The sequence below is a fragment of the Pelmatolapia mariae genome, linkage group LG7 (genome assembly GCF_036321145.2).
Source record: "Pelmatolapia mariae isolate MD_Pm_ZW linkage group LG7, Pm_UMD_F_2, whole genome shotgun sequence".
NCBI lineage: Eukaryota > Metazoa > Chordata > Actinopteri > Cichliformes > Cichlidae > Pelmatolapia > Pelmatolapia mariae.
The window spans coordinates 24927845-24952720 of record NC_086233.1 but is presented as its reverse complement, the minus strand read 5'-3'; the positions used below and the strand labels follow the sequence as shown (position 1 = coordinate 24952720).

The 24876-nt window shown below is 38.9% G+C and overlaps 1 protein-coding gene across 2 annotated transcripts; it reads right to left on the bottom strand.

Moving 5' to 3' along the window:
- Nucleotides 1–910: 910 nt before the first annotated feature.
- LOC134630865 (AP2-associated protein kinase 1-like) lies at nt 911–24830 on the bottom strand. 2 transcript variants are annotated; one of them, XM_063478617.1, is made up of 20 exons: nt 23792–24830; nt 22413–22531; nt 19862–19970; nt 19469–19611; nt 18244–18365; nt 17855–17936; nt 16226–16358; nt 16020–16123; nt 15626–15708; nt 15309–15469; nt 14692–14813; nt 14230–14574; nt 12467–12612; nt 12187–12362; nt 12015–12104; nt 10085–10180; nt 9040–9147; nt 8517–8687; nt 7253–7360; nt 911–2728 (listed from the first exon to the last, which is right to left on the bottom strand). In XM_063478617.1, exons 1-20 carry the CDS (start codon nt 23949–23951, stop codon nt 2049–2051), a joined length of 3258 nt encoding a protein of 1085 aa, XP_063334687.1. In that variant the 5' UTR covers nt 23952–24830; the 3' UTR covers nt 911–2048. The 2 variants fall into 2 exon arrangements, with proteins under 2 accessions (XP_063334687.1, XP_063334688.1); XM_063478618.1 differs by lacking the exon at nt 911–2728 and adding an exon at nt 3765–6933.
- Nucleotides 24831–24876: the final 46 nt, after the last annotated feature.

Sequence of the window (24876 nt, the reverse complement as noted above, 5' to 3'; positions counted from 1 at the left end):
TAAAGGCAGCAAACTGCCGAAGTGAAAGCAAAATCCAACCATGATGACCTGGAGATGTGGAAGAAGGTGTTTATGCATCCTAATGCTGGCAAAGAATTCACATGAAAGCAAGAAAAGATTCAGGCACCATTCAATTTGCAGCTACACAGGAGAGAGTGTTTGTCTTTTTGATTAACCTATGCCATCAATGCGAGAAGGAGCAGCAGTGTTTGTGCAGCTCTTTCTCCCCCATACCTTTAAAAACAGTCAAAATAAATGGAGAACTATGCTTTCGCTGAGGTTTGCTAGGGCTACTGTTTACCTTGGCTGCACAAACAATGGCAGTGAGTGTCTTCAGGCAGCTTAATCACCCCCACAGTCATGCAGATTTATGAGCCACGGTGCAGCTTACACACAGCCTTGAGCTAATTTATAATAAAACTCTCGTGTTTATCTATTTCCCTTCAGCTATATAAATCTTTAGAGGTTAACAATGATAAAAAAAAATAATAAAACCTCATGACCTGGCTCACTTTCCACATTTTCCACGAGCTCCTCTTCTTCTTCTTCATCCCAAGTTCAGGAAAATATATTCCTGTGTAAGCTCATGTGACACAAGCTGCTAATTTTTCCTCACACACAGCCTTCTCTCTCTCTCTCTTCATATATATACATTTTGTGCAGCAACTCACATGTCATGAAGGTTTTTCCTGATGTGAAAAGGCTTTAAACACCAGGTTGGATTTCATTTATAGTGATTTTGGATCCATTTTCCTTTCTACTAGTGCATTTTGTTTAATCTTCAAAATCCGGATGATCCAAACAGAGTCAGACAAAAAACTTAATAAAAAACTTAATAGTTTCAGCTTATGTCTCTTTCAACACATTCAGAACAGAAATGTGACCAAGCAGTGAATAAAAAGATCTCCACTGTGTTCATAATTCATTTATTTTCACTGGTGATATTTCCTAACGTCCAGTATTAATAATCAGATAGTACAGATTCAAAAAAATACTACGCATGAACAAATACTTTTCCAGCAAAGGCGGTATGGTTTATAAAAAAGTCCACATCTTTGCCAAAGTGTGAAGCAAAACTGGAAACAAAATCTTGTAAACCATAAAAAAACCTCACTGAAGTAGCAGTTTATTGGAAATGAACTTGGTTTTTCTAAGAGTTTCTACAAACACACTGAACCTCCTCATAAAACACCAACGATTTAAACTAACAGATATGATATGTAACTTCTTTGAAGATCATTATAAGGAGCTTGTAAAATTGGCTGTGCTATAATGACAGCAGTTAGTGGGAACTAACTGGGAACAACAGGGGTAGCTTGTGAGTAATCAATTCATTCTTTGGGAACTTTATTCAGAATAACGTACAGCTGTGGGTTTAGTAAATCTACAATGCTTTAACTCGGTTCATTTGAAAGCAGCAAATATAAAAAAATATTTAGTTTTGCAGAATTTCTTTGGTTTGTAGCAAAAGATTGTGTCAGTGGGAACACTAAGTCAGTTTGTCAACCAGCTTTGAGTCATTTTGGAAAACAAAGGCACAATCTGTATTCTAAATGTGAACTAAGGAGTAAACCACAACAACATTATAAACACAACTACTTACAATTACAGCACCTACTGTATTAGATCGAAGCTGTTTGTGTTTTCTATTATAATGCTAGAAAATGCTCATGATTTTCTTTCCTTTCAAAATGTGACACATAGAGGGATTTCCTTAAAAAACTTAAATTAACTTTTGTCAGTGACAGATCCAGGAACGATGACCTTTTTAGCCAAAGCTCAAACTATTTGTAAAGTGCTGATATGATGCACTGCGGTTCTCAGACTGAAGACGGATCTCATGGCTGAGGTAGAACATCAAGTTTTAACATGAACTGGTTTAAGGATTACTTCAATTATTTTAAATAGCCAACAATAATCTAAAAAGTAAAATTACACCAGAGATTTAAGTAATACTGCCACTGAACTATATATTGGCTTCTTCATTACTTGCAAAAAAAAGCTCCTAATTGTTTGTTTTGTTTTGTTTTTTAAAGATGATTATATAATCAGGGTTTCTCCTGAGAACATCTTGGCTGAAATGGGGCAGCGGTAAACGGGTCATCGAGAGCTCTACCCCCTATGGTCCAGGAATGTAACGGCCCCACAGCTACTGAGCCTACGGCGGCTTGCTGACCGATCCTGGAGACGACCCGGTGCACGGCCACCGGCTGCTGAAGCAAAGGCGTCTCTGGAGCCGCTCGTCTACTCTGAAAAACGTGAGAAAATGGCGTTCTGGCTGAATGACGCGGTTTGCTGGCTTGGATTTGCTGTGCACCAGACTTAAATACACAAGTGTTGATAGGAACTTCTTTGGTGGTTTCCTGCCTCTTTCCAAACGGGGCCTGGAGGAAAACATCAGACACCTCAGCAGGTTTATAAGGTGCCACCTTAGTTTCTTTTGCTGGAGTCTTAAAAGGGGCCAGCTGGAAGACATCAGAGGCAAATGAGCTGTCTGGAGGCTGGAATTGGGATTCTTGGTCTAATGGTGTGAAATGAAGACTGGTGCGAGGCGTTTGTCTGGTATGGTGTTGACTGTACCATTCATCTGTCAGCAACATGTGTTTATCATAGAGACATGATGCAGTCCTCTGCTGGACTCTCAGCTTTTGTTTTTCCTCTGCGAGCTGCACAGAAGCCGCTGTCCAGGCGGCTCGCAGCTCATTGCTGTTCGGCTCCCTCTGCAGGTCTGTATGAGGAAGAGACACGAGAAAGGTCACCTAGGGAGATTGATGCACGAGAGCTTTTCAACACAGTGACATTTCTTTTCTTATTATTTTTATATTGAAAAGAAATTGATGCTTAATTTAAAAAGAATCAAGTGAACTACTCCCTGTGACAAAAATCATAGTAATGTCAAAATGGTGCAACACTGAGAAAAAAAAAAATCAAGGAAACAGTTGATCATTAGTGTAACACAAACTTTAGTTAAACTTCAAGGATATCTTTTCACCTGCTTTGGTACAAATCACAGTGGCCAGGCATTCATAAAATGAATTCTAATTCAAAGTTTTTTTTTATTAAATGAATGTACACTGAGTTATCTGATGCATGTTAAAAGTCAAAAACTTGTTAGGAGAGTAAAGAAGAAAATGTGCTGGGGCACAAAAATGTTCAGCTATGCCAGCGTGATCTGTCAGACCTGTATCATGAATAACTGGAATTATGTAATACAGTGTATGCAGGAGTAACTGTTGCTGTTTAATTGCTCCTTTAAAATTCATTATTGATTAAAGATGGATGATTACATTAATAATTATGTAATTGACAACCTCCATGATGATGTTAGACTAAAAAAAAAGTTTTCCTTTAAAAGCATGCATATAAAAACATTAACTGAAAAAACAAATAATGGAGCTATTAAACTGCCTCAATACCATCACAGAAAACGTGGTGTGAGAAAAAAAAATTGTAAAAAAATAGACAAATGACCGAGAATTAAATCGAGCATGAAGCTGCTGTTTCGTCTTACCTGAGTAGAGGTAAGGTGTTTCCCAGGGAGATTCTTATTAATGCTTTAAACCTATCCTCCTACATAATAACATCACATTTAATAGATTATTTACATACAAAATCCTATTCGAAGCCTTTACTTCAGGTAGATATCATTATAGGAAATAATAAAAAAAAAAGTTTAGCAAAAATAGAAATATCAGGATAAATAAACACAATGCAGTCTTTATAAACCACTTACACAATTAGCATAGAATCAATACTCGACAAGCTGACATTCACATTTGTACTTTATTTGCCATCCCTTTATAATTCTTTAGTTATCTCACAAAAATAGAAGGAGCACACAATATCACAGCTCTGACGCGGGATTGGGCCCTAATGACAGGAGGCGTCTCAAAACACTCAGTAATATCAGGTAATGGGCAGCGGCCACTTTTGGCAAAAACAACAGAGGAGAAAACAAACAAATGACCAAAAAAAGAAGAAAAAAATAAAAGAGGGGCTTCTGTTTCACATCAAGGAATCGTCTCGATTGGCTTTTTTTTGTGTCTTCCCACTGATTTCAACGGCACGCTGGCGGCTACAGGGAGAAAGCTCGGGAGTTGCATAGGTTCAAACAGTGACTGCAAAAGACTGAGCTGTTCAGTGGAAGGATCGTAAAGAGGATGCTCAAAAACACAAGCTGACCTGCAGTCATTACGCCTGCTTTTAAAACAGCTTCCTCCACCTCTTTTAAATTCCTGCAGATTTATGAGGACCAAAAATTTGATGTACTCAAAACACTTCCAATTTTGGGGGCAGAGACAGATAAACTGAAATAACACAGGAGCCGATATAGTGTATGTAATTAAACCTGCTAGCATGAAACTTCTGGTCTTCTTATTAGATCTTGCACAAACATATCAGGACATTTAGAGTGTCCTTTACAAAATAACTTTTTAACGAGTAAAAGGTGCACGGAAGCAAGTATCTTCATCGGATCCTACGGACACATCAATATTGCTGACTACAGAGCTGATCCTTTCTAACTCATGACAGCAATGCTGTCTGATAATTGAACCACAGCTACAGCAGGAGTGCAGTATGTTCACTGTAAGACTGGCAGACTGGCAGAGTAGACCTCTCCACACTTCACAGAGCCCCTCACACGTTTCACATCTGTAATTCAATAACTGCAATACGGAGAGCAGACCTCGAGAGGACAACGAGACAGGGAGCAGTAAGCCAATACTGTACATTTCCAGCTCTCGGAGAGAGCAATGTAGCTCTGACTACCTGAGAGAATTTAGAATGGGAGGAGGGTCGGGGCCTGTGCTTTCAGAGGAGACGTGACCGTCGTCATATTTGCAGCAAACATCAACACAAACAGGCTACTGGAAAAACACAGCCAACAATTTGGACTCCACGCACACACACACATCATAACACTGTATACCAACACACATGAACATAACATTCAACAACACTGCCATGCTTTTTGATATGAATCCTGTGACCACTAAAACCGGCTAAGCAACAAAAACAAAAAGAAAAAAGAAAAGAAAAAGAAACGACTTTAAAAGCACAATTTCAAATGAAGCGCATCAACTCCCGCTCTGAAGAAGACTGTTCTGAATAAAAATATAATCCTTCATCAGTTCATGTAAACAAACAGAACACAGGCTCACTTTCATTTCACGAAGATAGAATAAGACATAGGATTCAGTCTGGCCTTTCAGACTGAACAGACTAGGGTTATCATCTATACATTTTCAATGTACTGACAATTATTGAGTAGATAGAACCAAGAAAGAAAGAAAAAAACTTCCTTAACACATAATTCCACAAAGAGGAATGAGATATTTATATATATTCTTCAATATTATTGAATGATTATGGTGTTAAGAATCATAGATATATTTTGTATTATAGACTAATATTTATTTCTTACATTCATTCTCTAACACGCTATAATATTAACATGTATTAACAGGGAGAGAGAGATTTCACAAGTAAAGCAATATGTTTTCCACAAGTAAAGCTTTATGACTTTATGACTTCATATAATATACGGTCTGGACAGGAGCCTGCAGGGAGTTGCAGATATCTATTTACACAAATTAGGAGTAAACAAACATAAGGAATGCAGAAGGAATTGCACAATGTGGAATGAATATGCTAATGTGAAAATAATTTGTGAAATGATGCGTTAGTGCCAAGAAATGATATGAATAGTCATGTATGCTCTGCCTATATATAACTGCTACTTTATATCCTATTACTGCTGATTTTTCAAATTATTGTCATGCATTACTATCAATATGGCACGCTGCTATTAACACAGTTAAATGACCCTGATTTATCATTTTTAATTCCAACCCTATCTATTGCTTGCCTTGAGGACGAAAGTAAAAAGAAAAAGAAATATGAAGAAGCTCAAAATAAGAGGATAAAAGAAGGCGTGCTGGCTCTCACTGCGTGGTTGGACATACTGTATTTTGCTAGAAGTTCAGTTTTGTGGTGACGTTGTCATTTTGCTTTCAGAAATCCAGCAGTTTGCTTCTTTTATTATTATTATTTTATGGCACTTCACTGAGGTTATGGCTGTCTGGTTTCCAGATTGTAACACCGTTTAATGTTTCTCAGCCTAATCTATAGCAGCTTTAAATTTTTAAGCTATTCCTTCCTATAGCTCTGACAGAGGTAACGTTTCTGCAACTGTGCAAATCAGGCTACATGACTAAGTTTCAAAGAAGTTTGGCTTTTACAGGAATAAACCTCATTTGAATAAATGGTCACACAATTTTTTTTTCTGCATGTTTTTTTTCTTTAAAATGTGCAAATAAATCTGGGGAGGAGAATTTAAAAAGGCAAACGACGACAAATTCACTTGCGCACGATTATAACTACAACCACTTAGAACTATGCTTATTATACATTACAACAATGATTTTCTATAGTTTGCTATAAGGAATAATACAGTGTTGTTCAGACAAACTGGACAGCTGTATTATATCCTGATTGACAGAAATGGTGTAATGGTTAATCTTTAGAAAGTATGATGATGATACGTTTGCGTATTGGCCACTCTTCCAGAATGGACAATACATGATGCAAGGAGATAAAACATGATGGTGAAGGTGAGAGATGAGAAGTGAAGATAGGCCAGATGATTGGATCGATATGGTGGAAAGGACAGGAATGGAAAAAAGCACTGAAAGGTGATTTCTACTGCAGCAACTACAATGCTGATGACAGCCAAGGGGTGCAGGAAGCTAGCTATGACAACAGTGTTGATCGCTGTTATGCTATGCCAGTCTATAATCCAGTGTTACAGCTTCTATGGGGGGGAGAGTGCCTACAAGTCGATGAGCTGGTCCACCAGCAGCAGGGAGCGGGCCAAGCTGGGAAGGCTGGATTCAGAGCCGCCACTGTTACTGCGCGAGTGGCCTCCTGAAACTGGCCGAGAGACAAAAAAGGAGGGGAGGGAGGCAAAGGGGTCGAGACGGATACAAGCAAACAGAGGTGAGGAGGGGTGCAGGAGCGGGAGTCACATAAAGCAATCAAAGCAAGGGGGAGAGAGGTCAAAAAGAGAAAAGAGAAAGAGAGGGCTGAATTTACCCATTTCCTTCTACAGGTTTTCAAACATTACTTTGACTGAGCATGTAGAATAATACAGCTAGCTGATCTGCTTCTCAGTAAATATCACTGCGATTCATTTTTTTCTGGAACCATCTTTCCCATCCTGTGCTTCCTAGAGGAGAGTGTAAAGACATACCTTGGGAATTCTTTCGGCCTGTGACGGGAATAGGATCAAACTCATCCTCTGTACCAGCCTCTGCGCTGGGTTGCTGGGACTCGAAGTCTGAGATCAGGAGAGACGAGTCTGCACAAAATAAAAGCCAAATAATCCCAAAAAAGAAAACCTTTGAAGTGAAACTAGAGGTAGCTCTAAGGAAAATAATTTTATAAGGGCTTTATAGTGTAGCTGCTTCTTCCACATATAATTTAAGACAATAGTGATAATACGAGCCATTATCGTTCCTCATTACGATAAAAATGTTCTAAAAAAGACAAAAAAAACCCCAGCAATTACTACAAAAACGCATCTGCTGCTCTCCAGTGGCACAAAGCCTGTTTGATAAGATATTACGAGGAGAGGCCAATAGTTATTGTTTTCATGCAGCTGGTGCACAGTCAGGCTGTGATTTGAAGCTGGCACTGTCAACGACAGTCAAAGGCTTTTGTTCACCAGCCGAGAAGCGAAAAACTAAACCACAGCTGTACAGCTCTCACTTTGTGACATAGAGAACATTTCCACAGATTAATTACTTTGCCTTCATTTTTAACTTTTAAAGATTAAGTGAAACACAAGACACACAAACAGGACAAAAAAACAAAACAAAACAAAAAACACATGAGGCCAGTCGAGAAGATTTTGAATGAAAATGGATTTGTTAAGCCGTGCTTCTGATGCCACCCAGTGGTGAAAATTTATTTTTTCTGAATTGTGAATCAGAAAACAAATAACAACTCCACTTGGTGAGGATTTCTTTGATGATTTGGTTTCAATGCCTCCCCTTTTTCCACACAGAGGCACAGCAGAAGGCTACATGGAGCCAGACAACAGCCTGCTGCAACATCCACATTAGCTTTTCTGCTAAAGTGTAATTCTTAATTAGCCAACAAAAATAAGACCAACCATGCACCTTCGTGGTAATTGCAAAGCTTGCAGGATAATTAGCTGAAGAGGCTGCAGCACTGAACTACAACTGCACACATCACTTTCACTGGATAGGTGCTGATATTGTCTTCAGTCTTCAAAACTGTAGCTGACAACAGATGCCGGTTTCTGCTCCCCAGCTAGTGTTCGACAGCAGAGCTCAGTCTGCCGCATGACTGAGATGGTAAAGAACATCGTTGGTGCTATGTCTCTAAGGAAAACACCGCTACCCACAATACAGAAAAGTTTCTGTCAAAGATCACGGTAGGCAGGTCATAGGTAATGCTGCTTTCAGTTCAGCCCTGGCAGAGTTCCTTACCTGCTTTAGGCTGTGTGGAGTCTCCAGACAACAGGCTGAAATCATCCAAAGCAGAGGCAGCAGAGGTGGGAGCAGAAGACACAGAGGAAGTTGCACTGCTTGCTGCCGGGGGGGCAGATGGACCAGAGATCAGAGAGCAGCCCAGGAGAGAGTCGTCTGCCGTGAGAGGATCTGAGACAAGTCAGGACAGGTGGACAGAGGAGGAGGTCTTGTTACGGTTGAATTTTCACTGACAACAAGTAAACAGATGAACGCACAGCCTGTCAGTGAGGTTTCTTCTACTACTTTCAAACATTAAAAGAGCCAAGTGTGAAGTTATACACAAAGGTAAATATAAATAAACTTCTATCTTCTTATTTATAGGGTTTTTTAAATAATGAAAAGGAAAACTATAAATAGCGTTACACTATAATATCTGAAACGCCTTAATTGCTTTTTTTTTTTTTTTTTTTTTTTTTTTAAACCTTTCCATGTATTTGATGCATTTTTAAACACAGAAACCTGAACACACACACACACACACCTTTTGCAGACTCTTCCACATTCCCACCAAAAGGATCGGATAATGACAGGAGGTCAGGAAGCATGAGTGAAGATGTGTCTGGAGATTTGAGTCCTTCAATCAGTTTCTCTAAAGCCCAGTGGAAAGATAAGAGGGAGACAAATGAGACATATTTAAGCACAACTGTGTCAAAAATGTAAAGATGTTAAGTCACAGGCATTCACACAAAGCTCAAAACATTGCCCGGAGTTCAATGTTCTCTAAACTGAAGAATTTACTGATAAAAGAAGCTTGCACACCTTCACCAAGTAGCCTGGTCGAACTTAAAACTTTCAAGGATTCCATTCAGTTCCAGTTTGTAATTTCTATCTGGGGGTATAGCTCTGTTCTGCAACCTTCTTACCCTGTCCTTACATTCAAAAGCAGTAGGTTGGACTAACAACAGTCAGAGTCCAGTACAGGGCTAAGCAGGCAGGCTAGAAATTGCTGCCCTAAGTAAATAACTGTAATTTGGCATCTTAATCAAAAAATAATAATGGACTATTTTTTTTCTCTTTTTGTGTTAAATTTTTAAATTTATACTAACATCAATAAATACATTTAGGCATTAAAAATATCATTTATATTAGTGAGCTTGTATATATACTGGTGTAACTATTACAGAAACATAAAAGATGATTTGGTAATTACCAATACTGCTAATTTAGGGCAGCTGGGGCATAAACCTTTCCTGTGGTAGTGGTCTAATAATTTTGTTAAACAATATATTTGGATAATATAATGCTAAAGTGTTTTGTTGTGTAAAAATAAAAACAATTTCCTGTTACTGGGTTCAGGAGAAGGGCATAGATGGACACACAACCTGAGAACATCATGCCTAGCAAGAACTATTGCTGGAACGCACGCTACCAGGTAAGCCTGATGCTGATCTGATTTTCTTTAATATTGCAAAAGGCATCGGCATGTGTGGCGAATGGGCTCGCTACTTAAAACAAATCAGGAAATTTAGAAATAACAGTTCACACATATGTAAGCAGTATACTAATCCACAAAGACAGGCATTTACCTGGTGCATCTGACAGCTCGAGGGTATGGAAAGGATCAGGGACAGCCAGCAGCGAGGCTCCTGATTCCACATCAAGAATGGATGTTGGTCTTTCAACTAGAAAGCAGAGGAGGTGCAGAGAGGTGTCATAAAGGAAAGATTTATAATCCATGACATAAGGTTGGAAAATTACACTGAAAATACAAAAGGAAAACAGCCTGATTATGCTCCAGTGCAAATTTGATTCAAAAGCAGATCCAACAACCATGCTTTAAAACTGAGGCTAATGAACTTACCTAACCTTACTAAGAGCAATACCTGTTTATTAGTTTCACAATTAAAAAACAATTGACTTGTCTCACGAAGAAAAAGTGTCCTTTAGATGATCAGCGGTGCTTTAGAAAACTATTTCATAATAAAATAAATATTTGTTTCAGGTCAGGTCTGAACATCTCATCGATGAATGAGTTGTCTTTACATTGTTTTGATTCAGTTATTTTGTTGTTTATCCCATAATGAAGGACATGTGGAAATCATGATAGTTGTTGGTGAAATTAATTCACAGCTATTTCTCTTTCATAAATACCACCTGACTAATCAGTTATCTAATCTGTGATGTTTAATTTCAAACATAGTTTACAACAGACTTTCAGACAAAATACAACAACATTTATACATTTTCCACATCATCAGCTGAACGCTTTCCCGTAGCGAAGTGACAGTTACACAGTTTGTGTAACTGTAACGGCCAAGGTATTTATATAAAACATATTCTATCAGCTGGAAATCTATATAAGAGAAAAAAAGAATGTCAACAGGGACGATTTAGTGAGTTAAAAGAGAGCCAGCACAGTTTAGTTACCAGTTTAACACACACTACAGTGCAGCCCTGTTGTTTTCCAAAGCTCATTAAAGCTATCAGATTATAGGATTAGGCACATTAAGAGGTTTACTTTTTAAGTTTCTCCTCCAGATTTTATAGTGCAGAGCTTCATGTGGAACAAAAGCAGGGAAAAAACATAGTATAGATAACAGTAAATATCATCTACAGCGGTCTTAATAAACTCATGCTAGTGTTAGATGATATGATGACAATCATAAGATTAATTATCAAGATTCATTTATTCACATTAGCTCTTCTCCACAGTGTGTCTGTTGTCCTGTCTCCCTCCCCTCACCCCTTACTGAGTGGCAGTAGATGGCTGCCCCTCCCTGAGGCTGGCTCTGCTGGAGGTTTCTTCCTGTTAAAAGGAAGTTTATATATGCTTATATAGGGGTTTTCTGATTGTTGGGGTTTTCTCTGTATTATTGTAGAGTCTTTACCTTACAGTATAAAGCGCCTTGAGGCGACTGTTGTTGTGATCGACCAATATAAATAAAATTGAATTGCATTATTTTATTTATATTTAGTAGTCTCTCATCTGTATCAGCCTAAATCTTTTATTTTCCCTCTTGTTCCTAAACTTCCTGATACTGTTATATTTATTAAGGATACCATTAAAGTACAATGAGATCATTTTAGTTTGACAAGATCACCTTAATATTTTGTATCTACTTGTTTCATCAGTTTATTACGTGCTTATATTTTTTGTATTTTTATAATCACAGTTTAGATTATAATAGTAAATTTAAGCAATCAAAGATCACTTAGACCAGCGGTCCCCAACCCCCGGGTCACGGACCAGTTTCAGGAGTTTTTTTTTTAAATCGTTTTTTATCGTTAACTTGGTTTCCCTGGGTCTTTTCCCGTGTGTTATGAATAAATCTTTTTTTTTTTGGTACCGGTACTGGTTTTATTTTGTTGTATCTATCCGCGACACCTTAAAGGCCGGTCCGTGAAAATATTGTCGGACATAAACCAGTCAGTGGCGCAAAAAAGGTTGGGGACCGTTGACTTAGACCACACAGAGGAAAAACTATGTGAATTATCTAAGTGTAAAAACTCACATACCAGTTTCCTGTGGGGTGGTATCAACAGCTGAGGCCTGAAGGCCTGGTATCAACTCTTCTGAAGCAGTTGTTTCAGTATCTGGGGTTAGGTCTGATAAAAGGAAAGTCTCTGTCATTAACTGTTTATCCTATTTTAAAAATACTGCACATGAACATTAGCATGCAGGTGTTACCATTAGCCTTTTTGCCATCACTTTTAAACTCCTCAGCAGTGAGATTGGAGAAGTTGTCATCATCAAAGGGGTTCCACGCTGGCTGTGTAGGGGTGTTTGTGGCGGCACCAGAAGCAGGAACATTTTTACTTTGGTCCTGTACTGCATCACTAAGATTTGGCTGAGACGGAAGTGATCTGAAAGTAAACAGCAACAACAGCAGCAAAACATCATAAATAAACCAAATAGGAGAAGAGTGAAAGCTGTAGTTGAATATTATTGAAGAAAACGTGACACTTACTGATTGAGAGCTGCTTCTTCATTAACTCCCTGTGGCTGCTGTGAGGAGTCGCTCACTGGAACTGCAGAAACAGCAGGAGCTGTGGCGTCACTCGGTGTGCGTTGGTGGCTTTGTTCTTCGGTTGTCTTTGGAGTAGCAGGTGGGGTCTGATCAAAAGAGGCAAAGGAAGCCAAAATATCAAAAATCAACAACTATTTAATTTAGAAAGACAGCTAATTGTGTTCACAAGAGGAAGAATATAAAAAAACAACACATTTATTCCCATTTTGAACTGTCTGTGGTCGATGAGCCAGAGAAACACTTTAGATCAGGACATGCCACACGTAGATTAAGGGGAAAAGGATGAAGTTGACAGCTCTGCAGTGCTGGTATTTAGTAGAGATGGCATGATACCACTTTTTTATGTCCGATACCGATACCGATATCATAAATTTGGAAATCTGCCGATACCGCTATGAATCCGATATAGTGTGTTTTTTAATCAATAAAACTGTTTTTTAATATCTTGCTGCATTTTGTAAAAGTTCATACTCAAGTTTAAATAAACAACAACACTAAAGCTATTCTGTTATACCTGTATGTAAAAAATACACTGCGCCCAAAATATTTCATAGTTCAGCAACACTGATCAATCTAATAAACTTAAACCTACTCCATCCTTCCTACTCTGGTATTTTAAAGAGTACTTAGCAGAAATGTTAAGCAACCTAACTAATAGGGTTGCAAACTCCCAGCAAAAAAAAATAGGGAACCACCCCCCACCCTCCACCTCATGATGCTTAATCAATGTAATCAACTTTAATTTGATGCAGGGTGAAAAAAAATGCACAGAAATAAATTATTTTTCAAGAATAATTAAATAATTAAATTCTATAATTTCTTCAACAGAATTACAGAATTCACAGATGGTACTTTCCCAAAGGAAAAAGTACTAGCTTACTAGGGTATATTAGACTTAACAGTTACTATATACAGTAATGGACTTCTATACATTTTACATCAGATAAAAACTTTGGGTGTAAGATTCAGATAATTATTTATTAAAAGCTAGATATTTTAAATGAGAATAAGAAAGAAAAGTATGTCTTTGTGCCCCCTTTTTCCTGTTAATGCCCTATCGGCCCCCCTGGCTAAACTTTGCTAGATCCGCCCCTGCACATTTACCAGCCGTCAGCTACGTAGAAAAGGATCCTGGTCTAGAAAGTAATATTAAATAAATTCTAACAACAGCTTATCAAGCTTAAACGTGCTGCTGTTGTTCAGCTGCTGGTTTCCTCTTTCTGGTGCAAAGTGGGCCAAAAACAAATAAGAGAGATGGACTCGCGACAGAAAAGCCGATCAGCTGATCATTAAGCAGTTTCACGATTGAAGTAGCAGCAGGAGAGGGAGAGGCTTAACATGGGAACGCTTTACAAACATTCAGAGATGAACTTACACACTTGCTTTACTTCTCTCTGGGATAACTTCCTCGGAGATGAAATGCTGGTTTGGTAGCGAGGCTACAAATACACACAGCCGCTCTATCACGTGATGCATACTGCTCCGACGTGCTATGGTTATGAGCCGAGTTACACCGTGTTGCAAGTTTTGTGAGGTGCTTTTTTGATATTTAATGGATCGGATTACATTTTTTATTTCTCGCCGATATCCGATCCAGTAATTTAGGTCAGTATCGGACCGATACCGATACGTAATATCGGATCGGTCCATCTATAGTATTTAAGCATTGTTTGAAGCTAGATGTTTAGCAGCAAGCCACTTACTGTCTCAGCTGGTTTTTGGCTGCTCTCAGTAGCGCCAGGCTGAGCCTGGGCAGCTGACGGTTGAGTTATCTGTTGCTGAGATACTGCAGGCTTGCTGGGGGAAGGCTGCGCCTCTGGCTGTTGAGCCAGGCTGGCCTGCTTACGACGAGCTGGGCGCTGAGGCGGGGCTGGGCTGGATGGGGTCTGTGCTCCTTGTTGGGAGGTTGAGCTCACAACAGAGGTGGGTGTAGTCTGTTGCTGGACTGTTGGCTGTGCTTGTGGTTGGATGTCAGCTTTGGTCACCGGTGATGCCACTGCTGCTGGTGCTGCTGTCTCTGCAGCTGGAGCTGGAGCTGGCTGCACAGCCTAACATGCAAAGATTTTAACATTTGAAAGGAACTGTCACTCAAAAACAGTAGATCTGCAAATAAAAGCAACTTATAATCTGTTTTGTTAAAAAAGAAGACACATTGGTCAGTGAACCTGCTTCTGTAGAGCTGCAGCCTGATTTGAATTATTTTGTGACTGAATGAGAGGCAGAGCTGAAGCCTGAGCCTTCTGTGACTGAAGAGCTGCAGCTGGCTGAGAGAGATCTAAACTGACTCCTGCAGACAAAAACACAAAAGAGTGCATTACTCTACAATCAGTGGAGACAATTTGATCTGAATACTTGCACAGATGCTCAAAAGACCTAATGTGAAGCAACACAAACAAATTTATTTGAATTTAAAAAAAACAACAACAAAAAAACGATATAACGCTCATCAAAATGCATTAAAGTGAATTAAACAGTCTATTAAACGCAAACACATCAAAGTGATTCATCACACAAAAAAGAACCTACAGCACCTGAAACATTGTTATAAGTGAAAGGGAAGCAGAGAAAATCATTTCATAATCACTTTGGGGTTTTGGTTAGATAACTTTAATTTGCATGAGTCTTCACCTGTTTATTTGAGCTGTTCTTCTTGAGAATTGAGGTATTCAACATGCACACAAAGGATTAGAGACATCCCTGTATTTATTCTCATCCTTATTCAAAAGACTGGTTTTCTTTTCCTGTGACAGACAGGAAAATAAGGACAGAGTGCTGTACATACCCACAGGCTGTGATGCACCACCAGGGAGATTAGCCCGCTTGCGAGGGGTCAGAGCAGCAGGCTGGATGGGTAAGATGCCAGCAGCAGGCTGGGTGTGGACTGCTTTGGGCCTCTGGCGAGGGGTGATGGAGGTTTCAGTGGTGGGAATTGGATCTGTCAGTCTGGCAACAAAGGGAGGATGTTGGCCTTCTTGTTAATCATGGCAAACAGTGTTAACATAATTATTTAATGAGTATCAGAATACAGATGATACCTAATTACTTCTACAATGTTACTACAGCTTTAATGGTAACACAGTGAAAGCAGGTCATGCTTGCCTGGGCTTAGCCTGGCTCTTCTTTGCTGCCGCAGCCTCACTAGCTTTGACTGGCTCAGGAAGTTTGGAAGGAATCTGAGAATTCTTGTTTATGAAAAAAAAGGAAAGGCTTTACAATGAAGTCTGCACAGATTTTACAAAGAGATCTGCAATGAGAAAATCAATGTTTCACACACAAAAACTGAAAAGTTTTTTTAAACTAAAATATCATCAGAACTAACAAGTATTTTACACTGTATGAAAATAATGAATCCAAGCTTATCTTCCTACCACAGCGTGACAACTGGCCTGTATCCATATGTAGGTCAGGCAGAGAACCCATAGCAGAGTCTCAATGAGACAAAGTCAAGCAAATCCAAATATTTTGACTACTTCTGGTGCCAAGAGGCACTGACCTTCACATTTTGAACAGGGCACGTCCGCTGAGCTAGTTTGAAAGCAAAATAGGACACCTGGTAGATATCTGGTCTCTTGTCTGGATCTGGCTCCAGCGTGTACCCTGAAACATACCGTGTACATAAAAATGAAAGTCTCAACAAGGTAGACACCAGTCAGTAAGTAGATATGAAATTTATGCTTCTGAAATGTAAGCGGTACTAACGAATGAGGCAGTGAAGATCATAAGAGTAACGGGAATTATCTGGAATAGTGAAACTGCCATCACAGATGGCCACCTGGCTTTCACCAAAGGGCAAAGTGAAGAAGCACAGCTTGTACAGCAAACAGCCCAGTGCCTGGAGAAGACAACCACATGCATGCCCGAGAGGAGAGGAGAGGAAGATAATTCATCAAATACAGTGATAAGAAAGTATTTCCCATCCAAACACCAGTTGAGATAGCACTACAAATTTGTGTATTAACATCATAGCTATTTCACGAACCTAGAGATTTTATATTTTTCTCTTTAAGACATGTTTAATCTTGGGCTATAATGTCAAAGTTGCAGTACTATGCAAAGGTCTTGTGCACCCCTTTATTTCTTTAAATTTTACTAGGAAAATGAGAAATATGTGCGATGCTTTATTGAAACTGCAAATATACACAGAAATATAGTATATAAGGAAAAACACAAGCCTCAAACCAAAGGTGGTCATATTTGGTATGACCACCTTTACACTTTAACACAGTCTGAAGTCTCTTAGTCAAGTTTTGGTGCAAGTTCTTTAAGTAATCTTCATGAACAGTTCTCCAGGCTTCTTGAAGGACATTCAAAGCTCTTCTTTGGATGCTGGCTGCCTTTTTTTTGTTCTCTGTCAGATAGATCTCACATTGCTTCAATTATGTTGAGGTCTGTGATCTGGGGAGGCCAATCCATGACTGATAGTGTAGCATTATGTTTTTAACCAGATATGCTTTTACTACATTGGCAGTGAGTTTGGAATCACTGTCATGCTGACAAACTTAAGCAGTTGAAATTGGACTAAACTCATATGGTATTGAAAATTTTTCTGCATTTTACAATTCCATCAATTTTCACAAGATCTCCATCACCACTGGCAGAAATTCAACCCCAAACCCCAAACACATTCTCCACTGTGCTTTACGGATGGCTGTAGACATTCACTGTTGTACCTCTCTCTTGACCTCTTCCATACTTTTTGTTAATCATTTCAACTAAAACTTTCAAGTTTGGATTCATCACTCCATCAGAGCTATTGCCACTGATTTTCAGTCCAGTTCTTGTGTAATCTGGTATACCTCAGGTTTTTTCCCTGTTTCCTTACCTTAAGAAAAGCTTCATGACAGCACTTTTCCATTTCTGTTGAAACTTCAGTGAATAGTAAATGGATCCACTGAAGAGCAAGATGCCTCCCTCAGGTCCTGTGTCAAGTTTATGCTGGATTTTTTTCCTATTTCTTAAGAACACATCTTTCAGATACTGTTCATCTTCTCTAGTTAGTTTTTTAGACCTGCAGGAATCATAAAGTACTCTTTTATGCCTGTGAAACTGCGTTATCTTCAGTAGCTTTGCAAACAAACGTGTTTTCTGTGACAGGCTGCTAGTAAAAAAAATGATTAAATGATTCACACAAAAAAAAGTCTGGCTCCTTGGAAGCAAAATAGAAATAAATGAGAGGTTGGCTCAAGACCTTTGCACAATATTGTAGTTTAAGCCAAACATAACATTTAAGTTGAGATTTATACCAGGTACCAGTATATGCTGCATGTATTAACTCATCACGACTACCGTGCATCATGAATATCACAGCAGTCTGCAATCTTCACTCACCCAGATGTCTGCCTTCGTGGTGATGATCTTATTGTTGTAGAGGTTCACCATTTCTGGAGCACGATATGATAAGGTTGTATACCTGCAATAAGGGACAGCTACAGATTTTTAGTGAGGTATTGAAAAAAATAACTTGCATAGCACAATGTGCTTATAAATGCAAAAAAATGAGTTTTGCTTTTAGATATCACAAATTAAACCTAAAAACAGAACCTTTCAATTCCACACAACGATGAAAAATTGAGAAAGTTCAAAAACATAACAAAATAAAGAAAAAAAAACAAAACAATGAAGCTGCTTAGGAATTTAAAAATGCAGTCAGTTTCTGTGCCACATTACCTAAAAGATGTGCTAATGAATGAAAGTTGAGGATGAAAAGAGGCACAAACTTTTTGATCTCTTCCTCCACAGCAGCCACTCCTTCAGTCTGCGGGCTCTGGAACTTGTCAGTGGCGCTACCAAAGTCGCACAGCACATAATGACCCTTATCGTGCAGGAGGATGTTCTCCACCTGCAGACATACAAGACGTAACTCACACAGTGACATGCAGGGCTGCTTGCTTTGAGGACAATACAGGGTTTTATCGTGAAAGGAATAATTTTGGCAGTAAGCGATGAGCCACACTGCCAAGTCAAATAATGGCCTTTGTTTCTTGCAAGATCTGAGATTGAGATAATAATAAAGGTACTGCATCTATAATCTACACCTTCACATTATGACTTTCAGATTATAGCCACGTTCAAAACTTGCACGTTCCTCTCAATATGCTCTAAAAACTCTGTCACACATTATTTTTGAGGTTTTGTCACTAAAAAAAAAACCAACCAAAAAAAAAATCAAAAGCAAATCTGTAATACATTGAAGTCCATATAATTCTATATAATTACTGAGTGACAGTAACCAGAGACTAATGAGACAGCTATGCAGCTGCTGACTGAGTGGAAGTTATTTGAAGTATTTTGACAACTATCTTTTTCTTCTCTTTATCAATCGACTCACAGCATAGTGCTTAAAAATGGAGTAAAATATTAATAGCTCTATATATTTGTGCATGTCCTCTTGTGTACCAATGAATGAATCAATCAATATTTTTATTAAAACAAACAGCCACTCTGAATGTCTTTTATACTTTGATCTAGGCCATTTTCTCACATTAATGCCCAATTTTTTTGAGTCAGGGAACATTTTCCACATTTTCCTCTGACATGTCGCACACTCCACAAAATAATCTGCCTGGAACACATTTTTGCACTAGTGTGGTTTATACAAGGAAGGTGCCAGGATGGGAGTATCTTGACAGTAGGTGTTGGCCACCTGTTCTTTCTTAAAGCAGAGGGTACATAGCAGTGAATTACTGGCTGTTCACATATGACTTCAAAAAGCTGGGACAGAGCCTAAACTGACTTTGCTCCTGTGCACCTAACTCTGAGCTTTAAAGGTTAAAAAAAAAAGCCATGCTACACAGCAACTTTATGCAAAATCCAATAGCAGTTATCCTGATTACAGTTGAGACTGGAAGTTGTTCATTTGTGGGAAAAAAAAAATCAAACAAAACAGAGAAAAAGATTAATTGCTGCAGTTTTAGAGTGAGTGTCAGAGGCAAAATGTGTCACCTTAAGGTCTCTGTGGATGATAGGTGTCTTGCGTTGGTGCAAACGAGAAACAGCGTCACAGGTGTCACAGAAGATCTGCAGCACCTCAGCTTCAGTGAAACCAGTCTGCAGCCTCTGATTCATCAAATTGACCACCTGACCCCCTGCAAAATACCATCCAATTAGGCAGCACATTGAAAAACAGAGGAAATTAACTAAAGAAGTATTTGATTTTAACTTAACTTCTGCATGTTCTATCACAATTTTTTTCAGACTTATCGTGTAATAAGCTTGTTTTGATCATTTAATAGCACAACTGCACTAACAAATCCATCCTGAAATTGAAAGGCCAACAGAAATTTAAATTCTTTCAATAACCAAGGCATGAGGTTGCACTTCCCTTTCAGCACTCACCCTTGCAGTAATCCATTAGTATAAGCACCTCCCACACGTCCCTCGATCCCATAGCTGTGATACTGGAGTCCAGATAACCAACAATATTCTTGTGACCAACTAGATCTTTCTGCAAGAACACAAGCACAAAATGTTTCCATTTCTTTCTATAAAAGGAAGCTAACCCATTCATTCGATAAGGTCAGCGTTTTGAGATGTAGTATGAGACATTCATCTGCAGGGGGAGTGTCAATGGAGAGCTGAAATCTAAACTCTATTATGTAATAAAAGAAATGTCAAGTACTACAGACCAGGTGAAGCACCATCTGCTTGTGTGTGAGTGTGTTTGTGTGTCTCAATGAGAGTGTGCAAGACACAAAGCGAGAAAGACTGGGATGTGACGAAATCCCGGAATGCTGGGGAACCCCCATCTTCACAGCGAATACTGGAGTCAGTTAATGCTGGCTTCAGAAGCAAAATAAAGCCAACGATGAAAATAATTCTATGAAGTGTTTGTTTAATGATACAATCTGCCATGTAGTGCTGGGCAATATGGAAAAAATATTTATCACGATATGAATTATTTTATATCACAATAACGATATATATCACGATATACCACCTGACCTGTGGTCATCTGGAAAGTACGCAGTCTATAAACAGCAAGTGCCGAGGGTGCAGTCTTTGTTTTGAGTTACTGTAAAGTATGTCACAAATCCGGGTGCACGTACAGCAGCACCAGCTCGCAAACCACAAGACGGAGTTTCTTTGCGAAAAATATCATTTTTTTTATACTTTATTTTCTCTTGCATAAAGTTAAGAGCATGTATATTGAGAAGACAACACTAATATACTTGCCACAGGCTATTTAACCCTTTAAGACTTACCATAGAACCAAGTCCGCCAGAGCTTATCTTTATGTTTTTACATGCTGTAGTGCCATTTGTGGGAGCATTTCAAGTTTCCATATATCAATACAACCGTTATAGCCCAAATTTTAATAATATGTATGCATATGTATGCAGTAGGTCCATAGTAACTACATAAATTGGAAAAACTTGTAGTGCAATAAACTACAAAACAAATTGAAAATCATTTTTTGTTTTTTACATATATTTTTAGTTAAAAAAATTTAAGAGGTGTATCCCTCAAAACTGTAAATACAAAAGTTTCCAACCACGAGAAATTTATTTTGAGTGTCTTCATAGTTTTATTTTTGAGATACACAAATTTTTATATACTACAGGAAAAATGAAAATAAATAGTTTATTTTGATGCATTATAATATTTCCAACAGTGTAATTTGAGTTCTAAGCATCCCAGAAACGATACAGAAAAACATAAAGTCAAACATGTCTTTTAAAAACACCAACATAGGCTTATAAGGCCCTTTCGCGAAAATGACGTCACTTCCGGTTTCGGGCAGGTAATGGCGGACATGCGATAATTCGCGCTGACGTATATGCCAACGTAGGAAGTGTTATGAACATCGGCAAAGCCTGTTTCTGGAATATTATGTTTTTGTTGCTGCAAGTTTGGAATATTATGTTTTTGTTGCTGCAAATGCTTCTTATGCAATTTTTGCAAAGCTATATGTGGAAGGAAACCGTGACCTAGGACAAGCTAATGGCATTAGATGTAAGTACAACTCCTCCGGTTTCACATGCAAAAAAAAATATTGCACTACCTTACGTGGTTCCAGTTCTACAGGGATTTAAACATAGTTAGGTAAAACGGAGTGTGCCTGCTCCGACCAGTTGTAAAGGGTTAATGATATATTTTATGTAATAATTTATAAAAATTTGGGTTAGAAACGATAGAAACGATAGAAGACAAATGGCACGATAGACACTTTTCTATCTCCACACGATATATATCGTCATATCGCCCAGCACTACTGCCATGTTTTAATAATTTGAACATCTGTTGCCATATATTTCTTCCTTGGTTCTTTCTGGAGTGCTGCCTTGAACGGAAAACTATACAGACTCTAACATCAAAGACAAATGCAGGATAGCCATCAAAAATGCTGTCAAACTTTCCAAGACCCATAATAGACTATTCATATTTTGTGGTAGGCTACCATGGCATTAATATCTGTTTAGATACTAAATATATCTATTCCCTGGAAATCTTTACTTTAGAGTAATGTAAACATCTTTATGTATAACATATTTATAGCAGAAATATGCAGATCAATGTTATTTCATGTGATCAGAGATGTGTCAAACACCCATCCTTTTTTAAATATACCTTACCAATAATAAATGCTTAGAAAATAACAATTCATTAAGAAATAAACAGCCCATTAATCTGGTTATTTATATCAAACCATGAAAGGCAAATGAAAAACAGCACACTAAATACCAGGATGGCAAATGTGGTAGAACAATCCAAACAAGCCTGCTGCAGGATGTGCATTGCTCTTACTTATTCTGGACAGAATGAGGCATCTGTGGATTTCTTCTAAAGGACTTTTTTGTGCTTGCCTTACGTGGTTTTACCCAGCATGCCAAACCATGACAGCTTAAAGTGAAAGTCTGTGGAGAAATGTTTAGTCTCAGTCACTCACCATTATTTGAATCTCGCGCTTGCAGACCTGAAGATCGTGTTCGTTGTTGACGTACATCCTCTTCAGAGCACAACGAACCCCTTGGTTTGTCTTCACGAGGAACACGATTGCAAAGCCACCTGCATGATGCAGAGAAACGACACATTTAAAATGTGCATTCAAAATAAAATCAAATCATCAATCTTATGAACCTTCTCAGGATACCATGACTTTGAACATTTAGCAGACGTGCTAATTTTTAAGCCTCAATTCTTCAGCAACTGTCAAGCTTTCTATCCATGTATATTCTTACATCAAAAAGCACTATCAGCACCAAATGGCACCGCCTTATAGCATAATATCTATTAGTCATGTTATTGCTGCGGGGTTTACGTAGAGGCCTACATTGAGGCCTAACCATCTGGTATAGCTCAGACCACAAATTTGTTGTGCAGAGTTTAGCTGTGGAGTCATCAATTTCAGGCAGACATCACAGCTTACATTACATCCTTCGCTCATCATGTGTAATGGCAGTATGGTACTATACAGCTGCAAGAGCATCAGTCTAGGTTGAGGGTTTAGAGCCACGTCTGGAGCGTCTATGTGACTACAGTAAAAGCTGACATTGCGATGAGCTGTCTTGCACTGTATTCTTGTATTATATGCAGACTGGGCACTCGCCGTGTAGTTGGCAGCCTAACAGAACTGATTAAAAGCATAGATACTGTGCAGTCTTTGGTTCAGAAAGCTCCTGATAGAATAAAGGGGTGTCTAAGTTACACAAGAGACTTTAAGAATACTTTAATGCAAGCATTACAACAGAATATACACAGCTGATGTTCACACAAGCCTATTCACTTGTTACTGGACATTAGAAATGCACACTCAGACTAAATGTATTGGTTTAACATAACTGTTAAAACTACTTTTTAGTGGTCAAGTTTCAGGCCTCTTATACAGCACCCATTATATTTTCCTGATGTTCCACATTTTCCTGCCAATGGCTGTTCTTACAAAAACCTTGAATACAGAATCTCTTTGACAGTAAACCTTTCAATTCAAAGAGATCACACATATGCCTGACATCAGGTACATCTCCACCTGCTTGGCTCACTCATCTGATTCATAAGAGCTAAAAGAAAATTGTATGCATGTGTGTTAGTCAGAGTACAGTTTGGATAAAGTAGCTTGCCTATGTTTTGCATTTATGTACCTGAAATACATAGATGCACAGCTCCATTATCCCTGTGGGAATGATACAAGGTTGCATCTCTGTTATGCGACCCATGCACTGGGCATGCAGGACACATATCATACTGTGACATGCATAGAAGGAGACAAGAGAACGGGCAAAACAAACAAACAAATGGCATCATCTGGTCTTTGCAACCCTTTCTTACCTTCAGCAATTATCTCTTCAACAGTGACTTGGTGTCGCCCGACAGTAAATGCTCGTCCAATGAAATTGCCGCCTGCGTGGCTGGACCCCGAGCTGCCTCCTCCTCCAGAACCAGGCCCGGAGCTGACTAACTCCCGACGGGAATCAAAGAACTTCCTCATAGTGTCAAAATGCCAGGGGTATTTGCGGCTTCAGATGAGCTATAGGTCCTTGTATGCACAATTATTGCAGTGATATAGATAATAAAGCAGCTCAGACTGTAACCCTAACGAGTCTATGTGGAGCCTGTAGTGATGTCTTTATGATTTATAATATTATGAGAACTCAGGTTTCTGGTGGCAAATTTCCCATTTGCTTGCCAGATCAAGACAGTTGGTGATAGCTAGAGCCGTTGCGACTAACTGTTATGTAAGTGAATTACACCACCCAGGAGGCTAAAGCATCTCCGGAGAAAGTATTTCTTTAGCTATCAATCCAGCTGTTCACGGTCGGCTGCTGCTGACGGGGATAACATTCGGTCCTTCTCCATCTCGTCCAGCCATTTTTAGGCTAGCTCAATGCTAGCTACTTACGCGCTATGACATTTCGTGTACGTTAAGGTTATCCAGGTTATCCTCTGAAGATAATGTCTTCGGGTGCGATGTAACCGACGTGTAACTCGTCTGACAGCGTTGCCAGCAAAAATATTTCCATCCTCAGCCAAGTGGAGCGACCGTTTGTTGCCACATAGCTAGCTGACCGTGTCGCTATTTAATTGCTTCCATTTACAATAAATAAATAAAAAAAACTATGATTTTAGTTAGCTAACGCATTAGCGCGATGAAGCCTCTCATCAACACAAACAAGCGTCGAATCGACAGTAGACTGAAGCCTCCGCCTGTCGCAGTTATAGCTGCGAATATGTAATCACAGACTCTGACATCTACCAAAACAGTAGACAGAGGTTTCAGCCCAGCGGTATAATCTCTGCAACCACAGCAATCTTTGGCTTCCACCGTTATCGCAACATCCTAGCTGTTGCTGTTGACGAGCGGACGGAATTATGGGTATTGTAGTTCAGAGCGCAGCTGCAGCCTCCCCCTCAAC

Bases quoted from the DNA above. Each gene is read 5' to 3' on its own strand.
- LOC134630865 (XM_063478617.1), bottom strand. From the start codon at position 23,951: ATGAGGAAGTTCTTTGATTCCCGTCGGGAGTTAGTCAGCTCCGGGCCT. The intron at 15,709-16,019 runs GTCAGTGCCTCT...TTCATAAACAAG, and splicing joins GCCCTGTTCAAAATGTGAAG to AATTCTCAGATTCCTTCCAA. The intron at 7,361-8,516 runs GTAAGGAACTCT...TATTTTGTGCAG, and splicing joins CTCCACACAGCCTAAAGCAG to ACTCGTCTCTCCTGATCTCA.